This window comes from Plectrocnemia conspersa, unplaced genomic scaffold (genome assembly GCF_051122295.1).
Source record: "Plectrocnemia conspersa isolate PC_06_02 unplaced genomic scaffold, ASM5112229v1 ptg000009l, whole genome shotgun sequence".
NCBI lineage: Eukaryota > Metazoa > Arthropoda > Insecta > Trichoptera > Polycentropodidae > Plectrocnemia > Plectrocnemia conspersa.
This window is the reverse complement of record NW_028277173.1, coordinates 14,749,250-14,767,010: the sequence shown is the minus strand read 5'-3', so window position 1 is coordinate 14,767,010 and position 17,761 is coordinate 14,749,250. Positions and strand designations below refer to the sequence as shown.

Genomic DNA, 17,761 nt, shown 5'->3' with positions numbered 1-17,761 from the left:
TTAAAATTGACATTTAGCGATAATTATCGCAATGCTTGAAAGGAAGCATGTCTTTCACAAATTTTGTAAAGCGTCAAGAAACCTGCTCGCCTTAATAAAGTTTTGAGCTTTGCGGACCTAAGCTAATAAATCTCATTCTGATGCAAAAATACTAATAAATGTGAAAGTTTTATTATTAGTGATCCCGGAAGATTATGGAGATTAGTCGGCTCTTGATGGTGTGCACATTCCATGATGACAGTGCTGCAAAATTGATAAATCGAAAACTTCAGACTGGTTGCCATTCTTTCGGCACATATTTTTTATTTTTTAAAGATCCACAATTACTGTCGGTAAGAGCTAGTATAACAACACGCATTTCATCTGTGTCAATCCACTGTCACTTACATCTTATGCCTTTCGAAGGCGGTGAGAAAATACCTTGATTCTAAAATCCAGGTCTACATATGTTATCTATATCGACTTTCCAAGTACAATAATGTTTTAGACGATAGCTATGAGGAGCTGAAAAAAATAATGTGGGTTGGTGCTCATCTATTTTAGATGAGCACCATTACTGCATTTTAAATTATTTTTTGTATAATGTCCATCATGACGAATTGAAAAAAATATGTCATTATGGTCAAATTTTAAATCAAAAATAAAATAAAACATTTCAGAGATAGAATGTTAAGAAGTATATAAAAACAGTTAAAACAATCGAAATATAATGCTATCAAAAACTTTTATAGTTGTATTGTATTAAAATTAAATATATAATATTGGCAAAAAACTCCTAATTTTTTATACGAATTTAATATTGTCGTGTAATACATTTTTGCAAATCGTGGAACGAAATTTATTATAAAAATATATGTATATCAGGCGCGGGCGGTGAGATACTTTCTCTCTCGATCGCTCGCGTGCTAAGTGACGAGATTGAGTGAGAGATAAGGGCATGCAGACCGCATGTCCTTATCTCTCACTCACGCGAGCGATCGAGAGGGAAAGTATCTCACCGCCCGTGCCTGATGTATATTCTAAAATAATTTGTGTTAGTGTTTTTAAATATTGCTGCTACATTTTTAATTAAAATAAATTTTCAATGTGTATAACACTAAAAGCCAGTTATCTAGTATATTTATTGAATTCGTATACTTTTACTCTCTATGTCATACAATTAAATAAATTTAAACAAAATCATACTTAGTTGCTCTTTAGACATTTCTCAAAATATAGGTACTCTCTAAACTATTTTATTTAATGACATCCGTTTATTTATTTTCTTAGTTGGCTATAGAACAATATCAGAAATTAGTCAGCAGCATTATTTAATATATATTAATTTTGTTTAATTGCCTTCAGTACGACTATTCCTTTTTCTTCTTTTAATCTAAAGAACGTAGTTTAATGTATTTTTCATAATGGTTTACAATATCTGTCACCGATTAATTTGTTCAAAAGAAAATATTAAATAATATACTAAAAATTAAACTGAAATAACGTTCGTATGAGACAATTTTAGTTATCGATCTGAAATATCCGGAAATAATACAAACTTATTTTATAATGTATTCAGTAGGGCTTATTGCAATTTATGCAAATTAACGGTTATTGTAGATAATGAAGCATCGATAAAAAGAATGCCTTATAATTATTGTAACTATTGAAGGACAGCAAAGTGGATAATATGCTAGGTTTTTCAATTATCTTGTCATTGCATTATATGGAAACGTATGACATTTATAACGTGAGAGTTTTTAAGCAATTTTTCCATACGTTAGTCCTTGACATTTTTTCAAGTTCTTTCTTCTTTTGTAAGTCTTATTAATTATTATTATTATTAATGCATTATGCTTTTAAAACGAAATATAGATTATCCTGAAACTAGCTGATTTAATGTAATTTGCTTACATAGTTCTAGAGGTTTAGTTTGATAAACAAATCCAAAATACTAATAAATATATAAAATAGTGTCTAAATGTATATAAAAAAAATGAAAAAACTATAAACTTATATTTTATAAAATAATTTTATATCTATAGAAAATAAAGCTTACATTTTTCAGCCGTGGGTATTGTCACTGGGATTGTTAAAAATATGCATATTTTTAATATATTAAATATGCATCTTGTATTATACTTGAATAATATTCTTCTAAATCCCACTCACTCAGTGCATTCAAAGTATCCATATGATAAGTAGTACTCGAGGTCTTTACTTTTTTTTTTAAATTTGTATTTAAAACATTTAAGTTCGCTATGAACTCATATTTGAATATTTTTGTGTATGCCGCTAACAAGAGAATTCCATTTTTTATTTATTCTATTGTTGTTGAAATTAAGCCTTTCCAGGTTTAAAAGAAACTCTTTCGAAATCCGTGCAGTCTTTCGCAATGCAGTAAAAGCGTTCATCCGATTGTATTATATGTTTCATTGCAGCATCTATAACGCTGTGAAACATTTTAATACAATCTATGCTCGGCGATTCATCATCGGTAAGTTCATTTGTCATTTTTTTCTTTTATATTTTATTTTATCTGGCTTGGAGTGAATGTTCAATTTATAACAAAGGTCAACAACCTTTTAGAAAATTTAATTTAAAATTATCGATAAGCCTTTGTACCGATTTCGACGATCTATAAATATTTTTCTCTCTATTCTAAAGTTATATATAATATTCATATTATTTAATTTATCTAATACCAGATTCAAGAGGTTAAAAAATATAGGAAACTTATAATTATATATATATATAATGGTACAGGGATTTGGCAAGCGAATGTGAGTCAATAAAAGAATCGTCGTCTTTCATATTTCTCATGACTGAAACGATATCTTTAAATTGTTCAAAAACTGTTTTTACTGCATTTGCTTTAGAGCACTATCTCGTATTGCGACTACTTTTAATAACAGATGATAGTTTATCCCATTTAATAGTACATGAAAAGTCCTTGTATAGTATTGCAAAACTTTATAATGTCAACATTTACGAATACTGTATACACACCTAATGATTTATACTGTGCGAGCAACATGGAAAATATTTTGGGAGCGAGTTATTATTTTTTATTAAAGATTGTACATCTACATATTTTCTTAATATTTGCCAAATTTATTCCGTTGTCATTTTCGACTAGTAACCCATCTTCGATATATTTTTTTCTTAATTTCAGCTGCAATTCCTTCTCCGTGTTTCTTTGTCATGCTTATAAGATTAATGAATCTTTCTTTCATCATATATATTCCATTAGAATATTCAACTTATCGTATAATTTCTGTTGATTAAGCTTTATATTAAATATCTGGAGTGCTATCGAAAATTATACTATAATATTTTGCCTGCTGAATTTCTTATAGTATTTCGAAGCTAATATATGTAATAGTTAATTTTGAATATACGGTGATAAATAGTTGTTATGGTATTTAATATGAGAATCTAGCACGTTTATCAAGGTGATTTCAAATTCATTCACAAATGTTATGAGATTTAAAAATATTTCACAAATTGCTTCATTAATATTATAAACGTGCCATTGTTTTCAGCGCAAAATTGGTCGAAATATTTCTCTATTTTAGTATCTCTTTATTGCATGCGATTAAAAGAAAATCAATCAAACCACATTTTTCAAGTCCCCTTTTAAATAGTTTCCACGTAATGAAATTATTTATGTGTTACAATAAATTATTATGAATAATAATATTTAGGTTCAGATTTTTAGTTTTTATATCCAACCAAATTACTAAATAATTTCTTGGTTTTAGAAAATGAAATATATGACACCTTTATATATTTTCACTTATTATTTTAACACTGATTTGATATGATTCTAAAACCGCATGTTTCATGTGGTATTTCATGTGGTTAGATTATTAAAATTGACAGTTTCATATTTCATATTCAATTGTGAATTTTCTTCCTATGTTTCAGTTTCTTTTTCCACATTCTTCAAAGGTTTACAAAATAACGTAAATTTCTTAATTATTATTCTTTGGGGTGATCAACATGAATTTCGGAACTGGCTCTAAAACCATTCGATTCGATTTTCTCCAAATGTATTAACATCATAGGTTGCAATAATGTCAATATATTTAGATTTTCTTACTATTCTATACAATATTCAGGTTCTACGCGTGTTTCTGATTGATAACTATTTTGGTTCAGATAGAAATTTTAAGAAATTTAATTTTGTTTGTTACTTTTTTAGTACTTTCTATTCGATACTCGCTTTTTTCTTTGATGCCACAGGTATCTAAATAAATATTACACTAAATTTATATTATATTATGTATTATTATATAATACAATAAATTTTATTTGATATTTGATTCGAAATTCAATGTAATATTTTAGCTTTTTTTTCGACAAACAAAAAAATAATCAAACAGGATCTTGAATAAAACAATGCTAAAAAAACATGTTAAATTTTTGAGGTAATTTTTAATGAGTTTACTAAAGTATTAAAATTCCCATGTTTAAAATTGACTGACCGGGTGAAAATTTTTTTTTTGTAAAAATACAGAATAAAAAGGAAAACCCCTATAATGATGAATTATGTAACACAGAGCAAATTTTAATGTAGTATTTATATATGATTATTCTGGATTGCTTGCGATTGTCATATTTTTATGATATTTATTTTATATGCACGAATCTCGAAAATGCCCATTCAATCAATTAATTTAATCTATAATATTATATATAGATTACAAATTAATTTATTTTTATTTTTACGAGATAGCAACATGGCAGATCCTAAATAAACAAACATAAATTAAATGAGTATTTTAAAGGACTGCCAAGAATATATTAAAAAATAATTTAACTTAACTCGTATGAAAATTGTAATGATGGAATCAAATATACAATGTCTTATACAAATTTTGTAGTGCACAACGTCGTGTCCAAAAATTTAATGTACTATAAAATATTTTTAACTTTTGAAATAAATTATTTTCACAAATATGTTTTAGCTTAAAACTGCAAAAATGTCGAATCATTGCAATTTGCTGAAATGAATTTTTCAGAAACGGAAACTTACAAACAACGTAAATAAATGATACATGTTGTTTGTAAATTGCTATTTTAAATATATAAAATATTATATCAACCAGTTATATTCATGCTATTATTACTGTTACCGTTCTTAATGCATCATTCCGCAGCATCATTATTTAATCCCAAGAACTTGCATATTTGCAGTTTATCTAAAATGTATTGAAAAAATAAATATATTTTTTTTTATGTTTTTGTATAACTTCTGAACCATACATTAAAAGTATAAAATAATATTAGACAAAATTTAAGATACAAATTTATATTAAGTATTTTTTAAATTAGGTTTAAATTATGTAAGTTATTATTTAAAATCTGGAACTAAAATGGTATTATCACGGTATATGTTTTTAAAAAATAAATAATAAATATTCTCTATACTAGCTCCGTACTTGTTGATAGTAGAAGAAGCTTGAATGCATTACCAGAAAATGGTCTATGTTATTTATTTATGTCTGCCCAATAGTTATTAAGAAATTTTGGCTATTGAAGTCCAAATATCAAAGCATAGATTGAAAATTGAATCAAATTATTTTTGCCCCTTAAAGTATTTTTCTTTAAAGTATCAATCCAAAGTTGTTTTTTCTTTAGGTTAAGAAAAGGAATTCTCGAAAACTAGTTTTAGTTTTTTTGAGTGTCGAATTACTTTTAGGAAAAGATTAAGCTTAAAGTTTTCGATACATTACTAAAAAAATATTTTTAATTATTTATAATAATCGCACTGTTTTAGTTAGTTGGTGAATAGTTTGAGTAGGGTTTGTTTCCATTTCTGCAGCCAAGACATCATCGTAAATTTTTACTGGTCATTCAGGATTATTATTATTAACGTAATTTTGCGCTCGCATTTTTTAAAACCATCTTTAATGTTGACGAATATCTTATGAATCAACTACCACTTCACAAATGTTTTTAATTGCCGTAGTTAAGTCCATAGCATAAAATTTTATATCAATTTTTCACCTAAATTAAATAAAATAATTGCTTAGAATTTATATGATTTTTATTAAATAAATAAAATACAAAAAGCCTACTATTGTATTTTTTTATAAACGTTTTATATGTTACGTATATGGACGATATGTTACGTATATGAACGAATAAGTGAACGATACATGTAAATTATATGTACATATGTATTATACATACCCACGTTCTGAATTCAAAATTGAATGCAAATGGCTGGTTTTTTATCATTCCCGATATTCTATGTCACTATGTTTGTTTAAGATATAACGGTACATATTATATTTAAATGTACTTTTTACTCGCGTTTAGATTCTACATTGGATATCTAAATCAAATATAGAAAAAACATCTTGTGTACATATGTATGTATAGGTATCACTGTTGCATTGTATTACACTCGCAAATGTGCCTAGTGTTGTAAATTGTGTCCTGTGGTATTGAATGAGGGTCTTGGCGACTTTGATCAGCTTTAAAATGCGGTAGGAGGTTTTTGAGAATATTTTAAGTAGTTTAATTAAAACTCTCTATAAGCCTTCTCAGAGTTTTCCCAAAGTTATTAGTCAACTTGGGTCATGTGATTCTTATCAGCTCTTAGTTTGCATTGTTACTACCAGGTGTATTATTCTTATATTTATTTTATATATGTAACTTCCATACTACAGCCCTTGTAGCCTCCACATACAAAAATAAATGTACATACATGTACAAGATAGCATAATCATAGAAGCACAGAACTTAGATATTTTGTTTATAGTTGAATAATTCATTATAATATTATCTATTCTCTAATTCATAAATATTTTGATTTGTTCATAAATATGTACATATATATGAACAAGTATATAACAGCAGATTAATATGAGATATATATACATCATACATTAGTTGTTCGTAATAATAATAAATATATTTATTTGAATAGATTTCAGTTTAATACATATCTATGTAAGATTTCAAGCTAAATGTTTAACTAGCATCTAGGTTTTTAAACCTTTTTTTTCTCATTATTCTTAAGAAAGATCTTACGATTCACGCTCCTAATGATATCGAGCTAAACTTTAGAGTGAGTTTGCTTTTTTTTCTTACACATATTACACATTTCTCACAAATCTTACATATATTGTCTGTGGTTTTAAGCAGAGTTTCGAACCGGAGCTGAACCGAAAACCAGATAAACCGTTATTTTCTTTGGAAAAAAATCGGCTTATTTCGGTTCGGTCCATTTTCAAGCACGTAGTCACAAAAATGTAAGCTAAATGCAAAATAGTAATTTATATTTTTATTGTATAAATTTCGATTAAAAAATTAAATGACTATAAAACTAGAAACTTCTAAAATAATATTAATATAATTTTTACTTTAAAAATACCAATATTTTAATTAAATAATTTTGGTATAAAAAGAAAAAGGTTCTATTAAAAAAATCATTTTAATTTTACAAAAAAATAAATATTTTGCTGTACATAATTTTTTGTTATATTCTATTATAACATCTAAATTAGTTTTAATAATTTTAAATCAATTATTATATAAAAAAAAATAAACACCATAAATAATATTATAATATGTGTTTTTATTAAAAAAATACTCTAAATATTATAATATAAAAAGAACACATGGCAGTTAAATTTATTATCAATAATACATCGCAAACATTTAGTAAATACACACAGACATTTAAACATTGAATAAACATACATGCATACAGATTACATAAAAATAATCATATTAATTTATAGAATATATAAAGCAGCATTAATAAATTATTGGTAAAAATACTTATCAAAATCAGTTACTATATAAAATGTATAATCTTTCAAAAAGGTATATTAATAAATTGAATAATATAAAAATAAAAGTTTAATGCTATATGTAGATATTTTTAAATTTTATCCTATTGCTTAAATGAAATTTGTAAAAATATAAAAATGTTTTATAAGAATAATGAACACTTAAGCGGGCTGTGCATCAGTTCTAAGTTCGTTTCTGAAGCTGCGCACGACGACAATCAAATAAGCCATAATTGCTGAAATAATAAAAAAAATATTGTATTAATATTAGGTGTAAGTTTAATATACAATTATAGCTTATCACTAACCTGTGCCTATTAAACCACCGATTATGATTCCGATTCCACTACCGAATCCAATATTCACCATTGTTAAGATACCTTCAATGAGAAATCCAATAATTTGCAGGACCATCATGATAGTTGTAATTATAACCCAAATGTTTACGTAAGAAGCCAAGCTCTGAAAATATTTATAATATATTATTAAAAATATATCTGAGATTATTTCTAAAACAGATTTTTTGATTTTTAATATGGTTTTTCTATTATGTGCATATAATAATTATATTTATCTATACATTGTATGACTAAATATGCTTTAAAAATTTGTTGGCTGGTTTTGGTTGCTTTTGTTAACCTTTGTATAAAATACATACATAGGTACATATACAACATTTACATAAAAAAGTTTATATTATCATATTTACACTTGAGAAGCCACTTAATGTTTCCCTTTTGCTAAATACAAATGTATAAGATGATGATCAAGCATTACCGTAGTCTTAAAATAAAAATATATATAAAGCCTAAAGTATTAAATCAAATTATCAACATTTCTTAATGCATTCAGTTGATATTACTGCCTTTAGCTAATTTTGCAAGCGCAATTTGATCATATTCAACCAAGTACAATATTACAATATATTTATAAACAGTAATTTAATAAAATAAATATATTGCATACTGCTCAAATAGTATTAGTGACTTTAAATGGCTCATAAATAAATAAAAAAATAATTACTCTCTTAGTTCCGATTAAGAGGACAAGACTTATACAAAATCCAATTATTCCGCTAATGAGTATTCCACCAGATCCACCTTTCTCTCCATGTCCAGCCAATCCCGCAATACCTCCAATGAAGGAGAGTACTGAGCAAACCTTAAAATAATATTAATAATAATTATTGTAAATATGTATATTTGAACTAATTGAATACAAAATATAAAATACTAACCAGTTGAATCCATGCTATGATCAACGATCCTGTTCTTAGTGTGCATCCACAGCAACATTGTTTAACCTCTGGAATTTGCATTTTTGAAGTTGATCTGAAAATAATTTTAAAAATATATAATATTTTATATATGTAGATTAATATTAGGCAAAATTCAACATGCACATAGTTTACGTGGGCAATCTTCAAGGTAAATTATCCAAAAAACAAACGGATGAAAACATTAAAGCTTCTTTAATAAATACATAGCACACGTCTAGAGATGCATATAACAGACCACTAGCCATATGTATCGGAACTCATCACTTATCACGATGAATAATGGGCATTTTAGTGTAAACTGTATAAAATAATATATATTTTCCATGACTCCAAACTTTTTTGATTTGCGTAGTTAGGACTCAGGGTTGAAAGTTTAAAAAAAAAACCTGAACCTCATTTCTAGGTTTAAGCATAAGCACATAGAACATAGACTCATCTCTTCACATATTCTCAAATATAAAACTTTAATTATAAAGTAAATTTTTAACTGTGCTTAGTTTTGGCTTGTGGATGTAGAAGTAGCTACAGCTTGTGTTGTGAGCTACATCATCTTAATGATATGTTGGAATGAAAACCCGATATGGACTTATTAACATTGGTATGGCTTCAGGATAAAATTACAAAAAAATACACTTGATAAAATTACAAAGCAATAATTACATAATAAATAAATTACACGCAGAAAGAATGAAACAAGGAAAACATTGCTCGAGAAAGAAATTACATATAGAAAATATAATTTTTTCAGTAACATATTTAATCATTTCGGTGTGCATATATGTATGTATAATATCAAAAGCAGAACCAAAGCATTTTTCTATAAATATATTTTATTAACGATAAAAACTGACTAAATAAAAAACAGATAAATAAAAAAATAATATTTAAAAAATATTATATAATAAAATTAGAAATTTACATTGATACAAAACACTGTGTTTTTTATTTGATGTTTTATATTTAAATTTAATTTTATCGCGTGTGATTTTTTCTGTGTAATTTCCAAATGTAATCTATCAGTAGATTGTTAATGAAATAAAAATCGTTAACAATAAATAAATCCTCCCTTTGAGCATGAATACGGATGATAACAAGGCAAAATATTTTTAAGTCATTGTTTTTCACATACCTAGCAATATATAAACAGATTTTTTTATAGAAAAATCTGATTACAAATTAATATATTATTTTCTGACATTATTTCATTTTATTAGTGCACACCTAAGCACGGTAGATAAATTTATACAATTTAAGTGCTATAGTAAAAATATGCTCTGCCAGAACACACGCCAATAAATTAAAAATAATTTTATATTATATATATTTTATAATAACATGTTATCTAATTTAATAAATTACGAAAATGATGTTGCTGAATTTTAACGGTATTTTTTATTATAAAACATAAGTACTAAAAATTAGATTAATTCGAAGTTGAATTATCTATCATGAATAGTGTTTTTCATTTTCGGATGTTTTCAATTTTTCAAGAAATGAAAAATTTATCCAAATTTCTTTAGAATTTAAATTTCAAAATAGTTCCTGAAAAAATAAACGGATATATAAAAAATAAATAATACAAATTCGTCTGAGCAAAAAATAGATATTATATATTTTGTAATCCTAAGGCTATATTACATGTCATTTTGTGTTTTTAATTTCTTGAGAAATGAGAAATTGATCCAAATTTATTGAAAAAATTAGTTATTTGTAAAAAAAATATTATTATAGTATATACAATATCTTTGTACATGGAAATGGTTTTTTTACTTATTGATTACCATAATTTGGGTAATTTTTTTTGCATTTAAATGATATTATAGTTAGTAATTAAAATATACTGTAGTAAAACGTTAATTAAAACATACACGCACATAATTGTTACATTATTGATCTATATCAATTAATTATTATATGGAATATTATTTTAATTCTGACTGAAATATTTAATGTATGTTTAATTAAATGTTACTTTCAATCACGTGATATTTTCCCTCGTTTTATTGAATGATTTATATAAAATTTTCATAATAATATTGACGCTTTTTTTTGACAGCAAACGAATTCTTGCCTATTAATTAATAATACAATCATTGATTCTTGCATTTTTGCTAATCGTATTTCCTAGAATCGGTCATAAAACTTATATTGGCAAAAAAATTGTTACGCCCTGTCTCTTTTCTCACTACCTGCTCTGACTTCACTTATAAATTTAGTGCTTTTGAACCAATACTTCAGCGGTTATAATACGTTTAAAAATATTCGTTTATTTTAATTTTGAACTAAAAATATTTTATGTTAACTCTCGAGAAACATTTGAAATTCTCGAAAAATAAAAAATTGAAATTTGCGAAAACAAAAACTAATCATGAACAAACGAGTAATATATAGAAATGTACATATGTATATAGAAATTTTTCAGTTAATTTATATTTATTTTATAAACCCATTGTCAGTTTTCTACATGTAGGACTTTTATTTTATTATGTCCATAATGAAAATATATAAATAAAAATTACATAATAAGTAACACTAATGATTTAGCTCAAAACATTAGATCACTTCTAAATATAATATCCGTCTTAAATTTTCGCAGATTTCCATACCATATGGCTGACCATATTGTACCATTTTAAAAGAAAATATTAAAATTCTTTTACAACAGTTCATCGTCCCTAATTCAAGCATCCAAAAATAGAAGCGGTGCTATCATAGCTGAAACTATTCGGTAACAGCTATGTATACAGAATGGCAAACATCACATTTGTAAGAATGGATATAATACATATTAAAAAAGTACTAAATTAGTACTTTTGTAATGAATGCTTTACTGTTTATAAAATATTTTATCTTTATCTTCACCTGCATAACAGTAAAAGTTTCACAGTAAGCTTATTAAAGAGTGAATTTTAATGTAGTGGTTTTCCCCTATGCCATATACGGAATATTGATTTTTAACATCACTTTAATATTTTACAGTTCAATTTCGAATTATTTATAAACAATTTTTAATTATGAATTGCCGTGTAATATACATATATAGTTTGCACAAGTACTATATTTTGGCTGCTCTAAGAAATTACAGCATGTAATGACACAATTTTAACGATTGTGTCAATTAACGCGTCTGATCTTCTAATTGGATATAAAAACTCAAGGATAAATTTAAGAAGCTATTTTACTGTTCTGGTGGCACATGTTGTAATTAAAAATTTTATCAAATACGTACACACGTACAGTATACATATATGTATATATTCAAGAGCATATAGATTTTTTGTGAAAAATATGCAATAACATAATAAACCGCAATGAGTCATTAAATATATTTAATGAATCTAATGAACATGGATACACATATCAGTAAGATATTATGTTATATACTCTGATTTATAATATATGTATTCCAAATATTATATAATTCAATATGATTGAGACGCAATTGTTTTGTTAATCGCAAGAATCGAGTTATAGGGAAGTAATTAGAGAAAACAAGGGATTGATTTTTACATCATTCGTTTGATCGATGGTGTACTTGATATCGAAAACAGTGCTACATTTGTTACCTTATGAAATGTGTCACAGGTTGGATGTGTATAAATATAGGAAGAAAATAAAGAGATAGCACTTGACCTTAAACTCGGAGAGAGAGAGAGAAAGTGACAGTTAAAGTTAATACAAAAGTCTACTCATTCAACGATTCCTCCTCCCGGTCCTTAACAATATTACTACATATGTATTTACATAATATGTATTGTTAAAAAGAGCTTGGTGTACATTTTCACAGTTAAAATTATTTGGGTAGCGTCATAGGAAGTTACAAATTAAAATAACAATGGGAACAGGAAGAGAAGAGGGTGTTACGTTTCGGCGAATATGTAAATTTACTAATCATTTATACAATTATTAATGTTTATATAAAATACTGGAAAAATAACAGCTAGATAGTTTAATATAAAAATATGTATTATCTACTTTATTACACCCATGGCTATCAATGAGTCTTTCGCTGATAAATTATTATCTGGAAGCACATTATAATTAAGTTCTTTAATATGGCTTTTTATGTTAAATGTTACAATATAAATGCATTTAGAATTACTTTTATTTAATAGTCACTGTACGGGCTAATGCATTTGAAGTAATTGCCTCAGTTTTCATTGTCTGACATATACATTTTAGTTCAAAAATGACAATGAAAATGAATTATGATTAATGATTAATTTAGAAGCATAATTATTCGAGCGAGAACGAAAAACGGAATGGTTTTGCTAAAAACAGGACGTATGATCACTTTAGTTATACATTCATTTATATGAAGTTTTTACATGTCACGTTTCTATAAATACACAAACGATACATGATATACCAACATGTTTAATAAAAAAGTTTGAAGCGAATCGCTAACATTTATAGACGGGAGAGTGCTTATGTAATATAATGTAATATAAATAATATTTTTATCAAATAAATAATTAAAGCTGTAAAATAATATAAATCGATATAAAAAAAATAGAGTATCGAGGTCAAACCTCTAATGAAACGTCTGAAACCAACCACACCTATATTCTCCATTTATGAATGTTTACGAATCGGGTGCGGCTTTCAATTCCCTAATTTTGCAAATGACATAGTAAGTATAATTAACGTAGTTTCATTTTTTTTGATTGAATTATATATTGGGATAATTAAACCAATAATTAGAAAAACTTTATTTTTTACATATTAAATATGTATAAGGCATAGGTGTGTGCAAGTATAAAATATATACAAAGAACGCGTTTTTCTACTATAAATATTATAAAGTTTCAAGAGGGTTTGATGTTCAACACAATTAACCTGTGATAGCTTAAACGATTCGCTTTTTTTATATATAATACATAAGTCGAAAGTTTTGTGTTTCCTTAATAGTACGCAAAAATAACCTTATAAATTATATTTACTAATATATTGATATATATATTTATATTTTTTTTTAATTATTTTAATTTGAAATATAGAAAAACTTATTTGGCGATGATCATATTGAAAAGCATTGGAATGATATGACGCAATGTTAATACAAGTTATAAACTTGAGCGCATTTTATGATGTCATCCTGACATAAAAGTTATATTGGTGAATGTAAATAGTTGTATGTGTAGAGACAGAAATTTGTGTACGTATACTTCCAAACAAAAACATCAACAGTCACCGAGATATTTACAATTCTAATGTGATACGATTTTTTCAATTTTATTTTAATAATTATAACTTTATTTTTTATAGTAAAGAAATAAATATATGATTTTTAATCAATTACAATTTTACTAAATTCAACTAAAGTTAATAATAGCTAACATTTTTCATTGTTGGAAATATACGGCAAAAATGATCTCATAACGATTGTAATTTGTATTTTTATGCTTTGGATTGTTATATAATGATGATGAGGTTACTGTTCCGGCTCACATCGCTTTTTTGTATTCGTTGAAATATCTTTAAAAATAGGATCCCCTCAAACTGTTTGTGTAAATGCTGAATTTTTAATCTTTCCATTTTATGAAATGTTATTTTTCAAGAAAAATGTCAATTCGAGAATTCTCATTTATATGTAAGACCTTTATTTATTTTTTAACAAAAAAATAAGCTCTGAATTTTTTTTTGTTAAAAATGAAATTAAAGTATTACAACCGCATCATTTTTTATACCACTACATAAGAAAGGGTGGTTCCGTGTCAGTGGTTTGAAAATATGCATGCTTACTTGAAAGCTTTTAATACAAATTAAATGGCAAAAAATGTTTAAAATTTTATCAATTACTCGATTCGCTTTGGCAATCTACGAACTACATTAATAGTCAGATAAGAAGAAACTTACCGTGGGAATCGGTAGATTGCAAGAATGTATGAGGGCTTTTCACAGAATTACGCCATGAAATTTGTCTGTTCGTTTTTTCAATGATCCAACAAGAATTTTTTCTTATTCTTGTTCGAAATATGAAAATTGAATAGTAGCAACAGCAGTTGTAAAAATTCCCTATTGTGTATACGAAAAATAATAACACAAAATTCTTTGAAATCAATACGCGATTTAGTCAGTATTGAAAATATTGAGTATTATCACGTCCATATTCGACTATAACAAAACACTAATGAGACGACACAAATCGCACTTTACGCTCTAAAAAGATAAAATTTACTATATAATATAACATGCAAGCTTGAAAGTTAGTGAGAAAAAAACAACAAAAACGTTTTCTACTACAAAAATCGTACTATAAAAATTGCACATAAGTATATACTCTACTTAGTTATGTGCAATTTTTATTTGGTTAGTTTATTTGGCACCCCAGGCAAAAACTAAATTTGCCCCCCCCCCCTATTAATACTCAAAAATATAATTCAAATTATAGTAATCTAATATTATATTTGACACCATACTCTTTTTGCTATCGCCTGTACTGCCTGCCCCTCGGGCCGGCCCTATGTATAATAAATCTAGGACTAAATCTGTGCTAGACATTTAAAAAATATGAAATAAAAATATTCTAATAATCATATTTAATTAAAAATATTATATATGTAATTAAACAATCTTAACAAATTACGGTCCGATGACTGACCACAAAATTTCGCTATCACGCGAAAACGCGTGATAGCGAAGTTTTGTGGTCAGTCAGTCTCAAACTCACAAAAATATCTTGTGAACATAATAAAGATTTTTTTTTTACATTTATAATTTAACCTTTTATCAAAACAATTCCCGCCAAAATGGCGGACCGTAATGTGTTAAACATAATATAGAACCTACCATAGTTTTTTATTCAATGTGTATAATATTTTAAGCAACCATAATTTATTAAAAATAAGCAATTTATTTCTTTAGTATTTTATTACAAAAAGAAAAATAACGTCAGATATTAAGCTTGCCAAAATAATATTATATATAGCAGTTAATGTATATAAATCTTTATTCATACATGTATAAATATATCGAATCGACCTAACCATTATGTTACTGAAAAAATATTTTTTATCAAACTTCTTAAGCAATGCGTTATAAAATAAAGCATGTTTATCTCTGTTTCACTGGGACCAATGCTATATCTAATTACAAAATACTATGTGTATAAATTTGATAACTGTATACACCATTAGAGCGATGACGCTATACCTAAATATATTTAAGGTTCTAAAATCTTATTTAGCTACACAATAGTTTTAATTCTAATGTTGCGGCATGTTGAACGTGATTTTTTTTAATAAATAGTTTTAAACACGGAAGTTTTATTTGTGTGTATCTAGAATAGCTAACGATATACGCTTCCACAATACATGTGTAATACATAAAAAAGTCAAGGTTTCCTACCAAGCGCGACTGTGGAAGATCCAAGCAAACAACGCATCGAATCTAAAAAATGTATACATACGAAATACCTTTAACCATTCCGAATCTATCACGAACAAGGTTAGCTAAGCGTATAGTTAAGCTCTCGCACAAAAAATGCCATTAAACTTCTCATAAACCGGTTTTGGGATAGACAGGCTTATAAGGAAGCCAGGCGCTCGTTTTGAACCAACGCATCTTATACACAATTACAAAATTTAGATCAAATCATATCTTCACACAAAATTGTACATTCTAGTCAGTAGTAGAGAAACTTAAATTTGAGCAACGCTGGACGGCGTGCGAGTATATTTTTATTTGTTGACTAATCATTCCCGAAATATCTTATATCTTGACCCGATTGAAAAATGTTTAGAAATAAATCAATAATTATTTTATTTAATAAATATATATATATATATATTACATAGTATTACGCACGATGGTGTGATAATCCTATAATCCATAATATAATGTTACAAAACGAGTTAGCTCACTAACCTGTTGACTGAGTCAAGGTTAAGTTTGATCAAAAAAACTGCTGTTTGCAAATGTCGACGAGTCACACCGATGAAGGTTCAAAAGCTAGTGGACTATACGGCTCAAATTGTGTACGCACACATACACATGCACACAATTCAGGGTAGGGCAACCGGAGAACGAAAACGTGCTTGATATAAATATGTTTATGGCCCACGCAGCTTGCTGTGGGACTCCAAATAGACAAGAACTATTTACCAAAATTCTTTGATTAAAATGTTTGTATGTCAGTTTTTCAGTTCTAATTAAATTTTTCAATAATAAAAAACACTACACTTGCCACAAAGACACTTATATTACTATAAGTTTTTACTTAAATCGTTTTAAAACACATTTGCTTTGACAAAAAATGTTCTGAATATATTTTTATCATTGATTATGTTAAATAAGACTACGTTTTATTAATTTAAAAAAATCAATTTGTGCTCTTAAATTTAATTATGATTTTGGGAAGTCATTACAAAATTGTTTTTTTTTGTGAAATTATATTTTTTAGTATTGAGAATCCAGTTCTGTGGTTATTTCGACTAGTCGACTTTATCGGAAGCAGCGAAGCGATGATTTCCCAATACTAGCCCAGATTCTATTAGTGCCAACATAAACAAATAATATTTTTTGGGTCTTGATGTGTCATTGCAGTCAGATAAAAGCAAGAAAGTATGGTAACAGTTTATTTTATCAACAAATATTATTTGTCACATATATAGAGAAATGTTGATGCAGTTATCAGGAAGTCTTGGAAGTCGGAGAGTCTTCGCTGGCGTGTCGAGTTGTATTATTGTCT

At 26.5% G+C, this 17,761-nt stretch overlaps 1 protein-coding gene across 1 annotated transcript; it reads right to left on the bottom strand.

Annotated features, from left to right (window-relative positions):
• Positions 1 to 7,553: 7,553 nt before the first annotated feature.
• On the bottom strand, positions 7,554 to 17,079 carry LOC148232000 (uncharacterized). Its single transcript, XM_088193170.1, has 5 exons — positions 16,939 to 17,079; positions 9,028 to 9,121; positions 8,814 to 8,951; positions 8,099 to 8,252; positions 7,554 to 8,026 (listed from the first exon to the last, which is right to left on the bottom strand). The coding sequence occupies exons 2-5, from the start codon at positions 9,106 to 9,108 to the stop codon at positions 7,953 to 7,955; spliced, it is 447 nt and encodes a 148-aa protein (XP_088049296.1). The 5' UTR covers positions 9,109 to 9,121; positions 16,939 to 17,079; the 3' UTR covers positions 7,554 to 7,952.
• Between the last annotated feature and the right edge of the window lie 682 nt (positions 17,080 to 17,761).

Coding starts and splice junctions, on each gene's coding strand:
- LOC148232000 (XM_088193170.1), bottom strand. CDS start 9,108: ATGCAAATTCCAGAGGTTAAACAATGTTGCTGTGGATGCACACTAAGA. Junction 8,253..8,813: donor TCTTAATCGGAACTAAGAGA/GTAATTATTTTT, acceptor AAATATTTTCAG/AGCTTGGCTTCTTACGTAAA. Junction 8,027..8,098: donor CGGTGGTTTAATAGGCACAG/GTTAGTGATAAG, acceptor TTATTATTTCAG/CAATTATGGCTTATTTGATT.